This window comes from Stylophora pistillata, chromosome 7, assembly GCF_964205215.1.
Source record: "Stylophora pistillata chromosome 7, jaStyPist1.2, whole genome shotgun sequence".
NCBI lineage: Eukaryota > Metazoa > Cnidaria > Anthozoa > Scleractinia > Pocilloporidae > Stylophora > Stylophora pistillata.
Window position 1 is genome coordinate 23,973,975 of NC_142525.1, and position 11,742 is coordinate 23,985,716.

General features: G+C 38.1%; 1 protein-coding gene across 1 annotated transcript in view; it reads left to right on the forward strand.

The window, feature by feature from the left end:
- The first annotated feature begins 492 nt into the window (after positions 1–492).
- Positions 493–11,742, forward strand: part of LOC111334718 (uncharacterized) — a 30,449-nt gene continuing 19,199 nt past the window's right edge. The window contains exons 1-3 of the mRNA XM_088726957.1: positions 493–837; positions 10,817–11,024; positions 11,675–11,742. The exon at positions 11,675–11,742 is cut by the window's right edge and continues 252 nt beyond it. Of these exons, the coding sequence (XP_088583083.1) occupies positions 655–837; positions 10,817–11,024; positions 11,675–11,742 (459 nt within the window). The 5' untranslated portion in view covers positions 493–654. The remainder of the gene's footprint in view (positions 838–10,816; positions 11,025–11,674) is intronic.

An 11,742-nucleotide genomic window follows, 5' to 3' on the forward strand; every position in this document is an offset into this window, starting at 1 on the left:
AGCAATATAACTCTATCTGTTTAGAAATTCCATGAATTGGCTTTCAGTCATCCATATCCCTTTGTATCCTCATGACCACGCATTGAACACAGAAATATTGGTTCTGTCCTCGTGTACCGGTTCACAAGAGCCAATACAAAAGACCAAACAATACACAATAGCTAACTGATAACTCCTAAACAAAGAAAGAACAATGGTAATTCCCTTGTGAACCGGTACACCAGGACAGAACCGAAATATTTGAAGATCTCATTGTTAACTGCATTGTCATCTTTCGAGGACAGAACAACAACAACGACGCAGCTACTTTCTAGCAACACGATCTTTAAGGCTTTGATTCTCTTTCATCAACATACTGTACACATGGATGTTGCCATGACATTAGAACTTGAAACTCGCCTAGCGCCCCCAAATAACTTGACATGTGCCGCTAAGGAAGCATGACAAGAAATGCAAAACGAATTACCCTCCCTACCCTAGCCCCCTCCATTCTACTTGCCATTTCTCCCGGAAAAAGTCAATTTCGCATTGTGCACACCGTAGGGACGCCATTTTGATCTGTAGAAGCAGTATAAGGCGAATCTAGTACCCATATGATTGTCATCCCTTTACTGAACCTGCCTCCTAATTTCTGTTATTGAAAATTTTGTCTTCATGGCAGAAAAGAAAACAAAAACCATCGATGAAATCGATGATCTCATGGAAATGTTTCAAGCAATGGTGGCGCTTGGAGTCTCATGCGAAGGATTAAAGTCCCCGGACATTGAGCAGATGAGAGATCGAGTAAAGGCTGAATTGAAACAGTCTCCAAGCACACTTAGTTGGACGGCCGGTCAGGTAAGAGTTTCTGTAATTTTTCAGAATGTACGTCAATTTTCTAGAACCCTTATAAGCTGTAATCTTGTAATGTTCTTGAATGAAGAAAGATACCAGGATATTTGGATATCCGGCTCTGTCTCAGAGCCTTTCCTTCTACAGATTGTGGAAATCTCTTAACATTTATTGTGTTCAGGTGTATTGAAATTGCGTAATACGAATTAAGAGTGGACTCAGCATTTCACTACCTGAAAAAACATCGATTGTGGCTCAATTGAACGCTTCGCTAAGTAAATTTACCGAAGTGTGAACCTGCTCTCATGCTCCACAACTCACCACATTCGTGGATATTTTTGCAGTGGAAGTTGTGTGGTCAAGAACTTTAGCATCGACAACTCTAAAATATCAGTTCATTTCGCAAAAAAATATTTACCAACAGTCAAGCCTTCATACACGGAGAAGTTGTATCGATCACAATTAGACTTTTCACCTCTGTCTTCGAATTCGTTCAGAATAACAGTCAATTTTCAGTTTTCAAAGGGACTTGCAATCATCTGAATTCGCGTAGGGTATGTACTTGCACACGAAACAATCATTTATCATTGTTCGTGCTAGGTATCGTAAACATAGTTGACATTACTCTGTCTCGCCTTTCAGTAATTGCCTAAGGAATGCAATAATGTATTCTTCTTGAGCAATAAATACTGACCGTCGCTAAAGCTAATACAATGGCCAAACGTAAACGTGGTCAAAAATGTTTGAATAGTAGGCTATTAAAATTCCAAAAAGGAGAGTTTTTCCCATTTCAAAACATGACTTAATTTTTTTAATAATGCAGGTTTATTCATTTTTTTCCTTCCTTGCATGCTTTTCTGCATATTTTGATATCCGACTGAAAACAATGGCATATGGTATTTCGTGAACTGGACTGGACTGGACTGGACTGGACTGGACTAGTAAAACGCGGACTAGTAAAACGTGGATTAGAAAAACGTGGACTAGTAAAATGCTGACTAGTAAAACGCGGACTAGTAAACCGCGGACTAGTAAAACGCGGACTTGTAAAACGCAGACCTAATTTTTTCATGTTTTTCCGTGTTTGTAAATTGATTTAAACTTAAAGTGCCTCTGAGACGAAAATTGACCATTTTATTTTGGCCTAAATTGTTTACATAATGTTCAATTGGGTCAAGTTAAGACCCTTTTTGCCATAAAAAAAACTCAAAATAAACCTTCGATGTTCAATTTTTACCGCTTCAGAGTCGTCCAAAAATCGTCCGCCATTGCTGAAAACATTTTCCAGCCGAGCCCGCAAAAACGTCATCATGACGTCAAAGGCTCAACAAACTTATGCTTTGCTTTGTCACAACTCTCTTTGTTCGCTGCACAGAGAATCGCACATATTACTTTTTTGAGAACTGTTTGACTGTCAGTCAGGAAATGTCGACTTTTTAGACGATGAATTGTCCCAGAAATCATCTGAAGCTTCTGTGGATAGTTTTGCGCCGAAAAACGATGAATTTTTGCCATGCGAATAAAGATAAACACAGAACGGCACGGACTCCCCATGTAGCTTTTGTGGTCGCATCGCTTTATCGCCTTCGAACTGTATTTTTGCTTGTCGTAAGGGATTTTCCTTTTTTGTAAGAAATGATCGGGTGATTAGTAAAAATAGTTTTCGGCAATGGCAAATTGTGTATCCGAAGGCGGATATTGGGAGTTTGTGAAAGCCATTTCTAAGCCATCAATGTGTTTTCCCCGATGCATTTGGTCAATGATCTCATTAACCCTTTCCTACGTGATTTTTTACCATCGGTGCTTTGAAAGGTTTGAAGTGAACTCTGTTGTTGAGTTGCACTTTGGCCTCTTTTGTTTTTTTCTGTCTTATTCATGATGACTATTGTTGTGTTACTTCGGTGAGGTTTAAAGCAGAGTTTGTTTCAACTCTTTTAGAGCCGTGACCTCATTGCGTTACAAAGTATTTTTTGGCTTAGATGCAGTCTGCAAGTAGCGTTATGACAATTTTCCAAGTAGCTCTGAAGGGCAATAGAAGACTGAACATGTGGCATTCAGACTAGGGTTACACTAGAGGAAATTGTTCCGGATTCGTGATGAATCCGAAACGTTTTAGTACCGGATTGATTTTGCCGTTTACACGAAAGTGGACGAATCCGAAATAAAAACTCCTCGGTTTGGTCGTGTCTCCGGAGATTTTGAATCCGGAATTTAAAGTGGGAACTTTGAATCCGATAACGTTTGAATCCGCAAAGTTTTGTCGTGTAACCACTTTTTTCTCGAATCCGGATATTATTTCCGCCTGCAATCTTTTGAGTTTGCGGTGAAACCAAAATGGAGGATCTGGTGCTAACATTGCTGGCGGTCTCTGGTTGCCTAATCTTGTTGCAGGTTCAGGCGATAAATTTCATCATGTGTACCGCAGTATTTCTGAGGAAACGCAAATTATTATTGTGAAGAAGTTTAACGTCACCCACACTTAATCGCCGACGACGTAGATTGCTTGGCATCTGTCCAGTTCAAATTTGCCTCAGTGGCATCTGGATCTACTCTAACTTTTTTTGGGGAGGCATTTACACTTTGTCGATCGAACGGCGAAACAACACTGGGCTTGGTAACCATTCCATTTCGAATGTTCCTGGAGTTGTCGTTGTGTGTAGACGGTCAGGAATCCGATTATCCTTTCAGTTTAAACGCCCACGAATCCGAATACTCCAAAATTGATAAATCCGGAAACATTTACAAATCCGGAAAACTCTCCTTTAGTGTAAACCTAGTCTTAGTTTAATATGAAACAGAAGTGGTTCTTTGTTTTGTCCGTTAAAGGTGTAACGGAGGCGCATTCGTCTTGCGAATAAATCTCGCAAAAGTTGGCCTGATTTTAAATTCGTCTGTCACGGCCGTTGGGATGAATTTGAGACCCTTTGATAGCACGCTGACTTGGCTGTCAGATGGTTGATAGTCTGACAGGTTTTTAAAGAAATTTTCATTTTCTCGGTTTTTTGGCTGCAAGCCTACATTTTAAAGTGTTTTTACGCTCTGTGTCTAAAGCTGTTTGTATTGCTTTCGCTGATATTTAAGCCAGCTTTTTTTAGAATCAGAGCACACAATTATATTTTTCATCTCTTTTGTATAAAAGTGAGCTCTTTGAGGTCAGAAATCTCAATCCTCAATTCGGCTATTTTATCATTCTTATTTGCAATGTTCACTGAGTACTTTCCTTTGTGTAAGGTATTCTGCCAGAGAGTGGTTAAAGGTGGATATTGATCAGCTCATATGTAAAGGTGGCAATGCTGGTGAATAACATATATTTATTGTTATTGACGCCGTTGAGCTGTAGCATCTGGGATTGTTACTACAGATTACATTTACGCTAAATTACAATAGAAATGTCATTTGTAGATTCGTACTGTCCGTTACTGTTAGCAGTTATGATACCTCTTATTTCTAGGTAGACCGTTAATTGTTATTGATGTCGTTGAACTGTTCAGAGATCTTTGTTGCATCTCAGATTGTTATTTAAGTAAAATTGTCTTAACTTAGTTGCTTAGAAAACGAAAATTGTCGGCTCGCGCCTCCAAACTTATGCAGTAAGACCCACAATACAATTACGTTCATATCTGGATACAACTATTTACTCGCCATTAAGTCTTGTGCCTTTGTATAAACTTTTCTTTTTTATTATGTCCGTTACCGTTTTATTTTATTCGATTTACAAACATGAAAAATCATGAAAAAAATTTTTCAACTGGCTACTGAATGATTCGATGAAACAAAATTAGGATTTTGAACTGGTGCTGAATAAATTTCTTCCTTAGACTAAACTTATAAAATCGTTTGTATCTGGCGCATGTCAAAACCATTTGTAGCTTAATGTTCAAACATGGATTGTCACTCACTAAACCGTCGAAATGAATTGGCATAACATCATATGGAGAAATTTTTTAAAATTGGCTCTCTATTAAGTCTTGTGATCGCCTTCGTATGAAATTGTTTTTTTGTTGTTGTTAATGCTGAGTCCGTTACCGTTAAGTTTTATTCGATTTACAAACACTGAAAAACATGAAAAACTAGGTCCGCGTTTTACAAGTCCGCGTTTTACTAGTCCGCGTTTTACTAGTCCGCATTTTACCAGTCCGCGTTTTACTAGTCCGCGTTTTATTAGTCAGCGCTTTACTAGTCCGCGTTTAGCTAGTCCGCGTTTTACTAGTCCACGTTTTACTAGTCTGCGTTTTACTAGTCCGCGTTTTCATAGTCCGCGTTTTAATAGTCCGCGTTTTACTAGTCCGCGTTTTACTAGTCTGCGTTTTACTAGTCAGCGTTTTACTAGTCCGCGTTTTACCAGTCAGCGTTTTACTAGTCCGCGTTTTACTAGCCCAGTCCAGTCCAGTCCAGTCCACTCCAGTCCAGTCCGCGAAATACCATATGCCGAAAACAACGTCCGAATGAAAATTCTTCGCTAGGTGTTGAATGAGAAGTTGCTGACAACAGACTCAAAGAAAATGATAACCATAAATTCGCCTAGAGTTAGGGTTAGGTGAAGGAAATGATTGTGATCATATGGCAATTAGTTCCAAAGGAACTCTTGGATGTAGACAACGAGACCACATGTATTGTTTTCTTTGCCTATGGTCGATTTATCGCGAGGCGAAGGTTAAAAAAGGGGTTCGTAACTGCCCCTGCTTTTGGACTATTTAAACAGTCGCAATTCTATTACATCAGGTGTTGTACCTGACCAGCTCTAAATAGCGCGCGTAGTCCCGATCTTTAAGACAGGTGATAAACGTATCTTCCGATATTTTCCAAATTATTTGAACGGGTAATACACAATCGTCCCCTAGACTTTTTTAATAAATTTATTATCCTGTCTAAAATTCAGTTCGGATTCAGGAAAAACCATTCAACCTCTCTAGCACTTATCCAGCTATATGACAAAATTTCATCCGCTATTGACACCGGAGAATAAATTGTTGGCAGATTTCTCGACTTATCCAAGGCTTTTGACACAGTCAACCATGAGATTCTCTAAGGGAAACTTGAGCATTGTGGAGTCCGCGGGACTGCCCTTGAATGGTATAAAGTTATCTTGCCAACAGAAAACAATTTGTATGATGCACGATCCTTCGCTGTAGATAGCGCTATTTTTGCAATAGCGAAAATCAGACCTGAAAAAATCAGGCCTGTACGGGATTCGAACCACTGACCTCTGCGATACTAGTGCAGCGCTCTACCAATTGAGCTAACATGCCAACTGGGAGCAGGCCGTTAAGTCGATTCGTAATAAACCCGTGATGATAAGTCAGATACAATGAATATATGAATTTCATATATTTTTGAACTGCGGTAATGAATACGTATGATGCACGATCCTTCGTATGATGCACGAAGGATCATGCACGATCCTACGTATGATGCACGAAGGATCGTGCATCATACGTATTTATTACCACAGTTCAAAAATATATGAACTTCATATATTCATTGTATCAGAAAACAATATGTTCGATACAACGGCCATTGTTTAGCTACCTGATGTGTTGATTGTGGTGTCCCACAGGGCTCCATCCTTGGACCTCTGTTGTTTTTTATTTATGTTAATGATATTTGCGACGTATCAAAAGAATTCGAATTCATTTTATTCGCGGATGATACTAACGTTTTCCTTCGCCATAAAAACCTCAATTTCCTAATTCAGAAAGTGAATTTTCAATTGATTAAGTTAACTTCTCGGTTTCAAGCTAATAGGCGTTCGATTAATATTAAGAAAACTAAATATATATTATTTAAGCCAAGACAAAAGAGGCAAACGCTCGATCATTTAACAGTAAAACTGTGTGATCATACATTAGCTTAGGGAAGTGAAACTGTTTATCTAGGAGTGATTTTGGACGAGGATCTCTCATGGAAATAGCATATTGCTTACCTAGCTTCCAAAGTCTCCAGGTCTCTAGGTGTTATAGTCGAGCTTTAGCCACTACAAATCTGCCTTGCGTACACTTTGTTTCTCCCTTGTCCAACCGTATTTGCAATATTGCAAAAGTGTTCGGGGGTCAACCTACCCTACTAATTTGAAACGTCTTGTATTCCTGCAAAAGCGAGCTATGAGAATCATCAGCAAATCTTGTTATGGCTCTCATACAGAACCAATATTTAAGACTTTTTGTACCTTACTGCTAAATGATATGTATCTAGCAGAAATAGGAAAAATTATGTTTCTATATAAATCGGGTTGTTACCAGATATATTTAATAACACATTTCTACGAAGGAATCAGGTTCATAATTATGATACTAGGAATGCCAGTTCCTTTTATGTTCCTAAGTGTAGAACTAATATAAGATGTTTCTCGTTTCAATACCAAGGCCCTTTGTTTTTAATTCGCTTAGTCCAGACGTTTAAAGTTCAGTGAGTGTATCTACATTTTAGAAAAATCTAAAGAAATTACTTCTCTCTTAACTTGCTCCTTCCCCTCTACTCCCTTCCTCTTTCTCTTTTTTCTTTTTGTTTTATCTATACTCTGCTGCTGATGTTCAGTTGATCTAATATCTAGTTTACTCATCGTTACTTATCATGGAAAGCCCACGTTGCATAAGCCCTATGGTTTCTTTGGGCTTTCCTGCCATATTGTAACAAATCTCTTTAAACTCATTTTGTATCACAATAAGATGGCGAATCAAATAAAAAATGAAAAAATCTTTTCATCTGCTCACTTTATTATATGGACCAAGAGTTGGTTCATGAAACTTTCACTGAATCCTAATTTATTTCGCCTGCCATGTACGAATGTGAATAATTGTAATACATAATATGTATCCTCTTAAAGCGTTATCCTTGTAGTTTAGTACTCCAAATTTTACTTCTTGGCCGCTATAAATTTTGAAAGCAGGAATGCATCGCTTTGTGGCTCGCAAAGTTGCCAGAGTTGCGTAAGTTTGTTTTTGTAATACGGAGGGGACAACTACCTTCCAGGCGTGTTTTGGACCCTTCCGATCCATTTTTGTGTGGCTTACACAAAGTGTGTAGCCACATTATGGCACGATCGGATTTATTTATTTATTTCTTTGTCCACGAGAGTCAAACGCCAGTCACGTGGTCTAGTATCGTACGGCGAACTAGTCCGAGTCAGCCATCTTGGTTCAAGTAATTTTTTTTCAGGTGATCGTATCACGAGTTACTTCTCCCCATACAAGCCAACACATCCAGACCCGTCTTGTGTTATAAGTGCAGCTTGTGCAAGAGCTTTTACGCTCTTAAAAGACAACATGTAACTGCTTGAATCTTCGGTACGAGTGGTACTACACTGAGAGTAGTCAATTGCACTCTTGCAAGCCAACAACTATCGGCGTGATCTATCGGTGCGGGTTGTACCACTGAGTGTCTGATAGTGTTTGAGGGTGTTTGAAAGTGTCTGAAGCCACCTGAAAGAGCCCTAACGTGAAATAGGTTGTATTGTAGTGTCATTCTCCTTGCACTGTAGAGAGTTCATGAAGGCATATTTTAAAACGACAAAAGTGTGGGAAACTCGATTGAACAATACTGATCAAGGATTGCCTCTCATGACAATTTCGTGAAAACAAAGGACAACTTATCACGTTTTAAGGATCATTTTTGAAGTTTAATGCTTATGATGTTCTACTTAAGTGTATTTTTTATCTAGTTGTTCGTTCATCTTTGTTCCTTAGATTTCACACGCCGGCTTTCTTACAGTCGGCTTGTCTTCTAAGTGCGGATTACTGCGAGGAGTCTGTGTATTATTGAAAAAAGTTGCTGGACAATACAAAATGTGGAATGAAGTAGTGTTTTGGTTTTCCCAATTTATGTGCCGTTAGAATTCACGTGAATAGGCGGTGCGGTCACGCTTCGCGTAAGTCTTTTACCGGAACGTTTTTTATCCTGAATTTATGTTCATACCATATGCTCAGTAAGAAAGTTACTTAATCAGTCATTTTGGTATATGCTTAAGTACAATTTTTTAGCCAGTGAGTGAAAATAGGATTTTTTGTTGCAATTTGAAAATCAAACAGTGCTGTTGTCTGCCGGAAATTCAGTGCGACAGCCTCTTCAAATGAAATGAATCTTTCATGTTTACATAGCTAAACCGATTCACAAACGTCTAACGACTAACCTGAAACTGCGGTTTGTCATTAACATGATGCTAAATGTCTCTTATGATTGATTCGAAACTTTGTGGAAGTAATACATTGAAACTCAGGAACAAAGTGGTTTTGCTTTTATTAAATACGAAATGCGATCGGTATTGTGTTTTCCAAGTAAGGCCTAGAATCATTCAAACCTTAACATTTCATGACTTCCTGTAAGCTTGCCAGTCTTCTAAATTCTCTTTAAAATAATGGTTCAGATAATCAGTGATACTTAAACTTGGTAGCAATACATATTTATGAGGCCTTTATCTGGTGCTTGTTTGGTTGTGGTTAATTCATGACAATACTGGTATACATGAAAAATTACACCCTTGATTAGCTGAAAACAGCTAGGTGCCCTTTTCATGTATCACTTATGCGAAAGTAATCACTCAAGTACAAATGTAAACAAGGCTCAGGTACGTGAAGTAGGTTGTGCTGATTGATACACACAGTAGCTGACCAAAATAAACAAGAACTTGAATATTTTTATGTATATCGATAAACACGAGCAAAATAGCATTCCTGAGTAAGATTTCAGCTGAAGGACAAATTTTGATAGCATGTCAAGTTGACCATTTACATGATGATGTCAAGTTCACCTCTTCATTTCACGTCTCCACATAGCTTGAACTTGGGAAACACACTGGGATGAAATTACAATTTCATTAAGGAGAAAACCTGAAAAATACTGGTACTTTAAATCCTCTGACATCATCATGCACTTGCCTTTACATTGAACTCTGTTTTGCTTAAGTTATGTCTCTGATTACTGTTCTTAAAGTCTATTATGGTGACACTATCTGTATTGAGCTTTCTGGTAAATAAAACCTCCAGGTCTAATTATAAATCTTGTTTGGTTAAAAATTATAGGCAATGTTAACGTAATGTTACTTTAGAGTACTACTCAACATATGATTCACTACTAAAATATTGCTTGTGTTCTGATCTTGTTATCTTTTCTCCCTAAATTTTCCGTTTGTAACCCCATATCTACCCACCTGAACTAAATTTTATCTGTGTTCTTCAATAAAAATAGACCCACAAAACCCAAATACAATAATTATAGTAAACTTTTTGCTCTCAACCAACTGAAAATAGGACTTTGTGCTCTAATGGACGATAGAAACCTACGCTCAGCATTGTGTTACATAACATATATGTATTGTCCAAAATTAGTCATACCTTCAAACCAAATCAAGCTCCAAATGGCTTCTAGTGTGGATTACATCATTTCCCAAATGTCCCAGCCCTTGTGCAAAGTTTTGTCCTCATGTACTGATACACAAAATGCCAAAAATATTCATATAAAATGCTACCTTAGAGTTAATTTCACATCACTTGCCTTAGAAAAGACAATCAGCTTACAAATTTCATAACTCAATTCCACTTTTTATGTAAACAAAAGCACGACTGAATCTATCAGGCCACTATGGGAGATGATGCTGACGCGTGCAACCTTTGTTGTCAAAATGAGACCTCCATAACAAAGTTTGGCCATTAATCCTCATCTTGAAAATGAACATTTCAGGAAAAACAGGAACAACATTGAAAACTATCTAACCGTAATCAGATATTAGCTTTTCTTACAGAAACTCAATAAGACACCAGACACTAAAAAGTAGCTCAATCTCGTAAGCCACACATGTACGCATTGTGGACCTATTTTTCAGACAAGGCAAAGCGCAACTGATTCACACTTACTCCATTTCATGATAGTTTTGAGAAGTGGCACACGATTGGAATGAAATTTGGGAATAGTAGGAACAATAAATGTCAGTTAGCGTTCTACCTTTGATCTCCAGTTCGCCAAGTGTATATGAAATGTACTTTTCCATTTTCAGGCCTTTTCCGTTTTGTCAAGAATAAAAGAAGAAGATGCAAAGAAGAGAGAAATATTATCAGCGTTTTACTACGCGGTTAAAAAGTGTTATGATGAACTTGATGACAACATTCAAACACTGCTGTTAAAGAATATGGGTAACGTGACAGAGAAGATGAAAAATCACCAGATAAGACTAGGACAGAAGGATTACTATCTTTTAGTGGCAGGTAAATATGATGAAATTAACTTTGGTTTTAAAAATATAAACTGTGGGCGCACGTCAGGCGTGAAGCAAATGTCGAGTCATTGACTCAGTCGGTAGCAGCTGCCAACTAGTATCTGAGAGGTGACAAAATATTTCCAGGTTTTTTTTGTGCAGCGTTTTCGACGGAAGCTTGTTACAATATGTTATCTATAGCTCGTTTATTTCGTAAGTCACGTGATTCTTGATTGTATTACAATGATTGCATGATTCTTCAGTTAGTGTATTGAGATCCTCACGTCCTCTCTAGACGTGCTCCTTCACGACATCTATAAATAAAGCTATGGTGTGACTCCTGAAGAGGTGTTTCTTACGTCTTTCGTTAGTAGACCCAACAGTACATGATACAAAGCTCACTTGTGAAGATCACTTCTTTACTTGCACATCATGCATAAGTCAAATTGTGTCTTTTATTCAATTTTGATATATCATTTCTGCAGGGCAATACTATCGGTGCATATAATATTGGCTCAGAGAGCTACCCGTTTAATTATGCACAATTGATAAATCTACAGATGAGAACAATGGGGCTCGTATGACCATGAAAATTTTGGACAACATTTTCCCGGGTGATACGCTCTCAGTCAAACTTTCCTATCGTTGTATTTTTTAAAGGTGAAACTGGGTCTGGAAAAAGCAGTCTGGTAAACCTCATTCTCGGAGAGGAGCTTCTTCCTTACTCT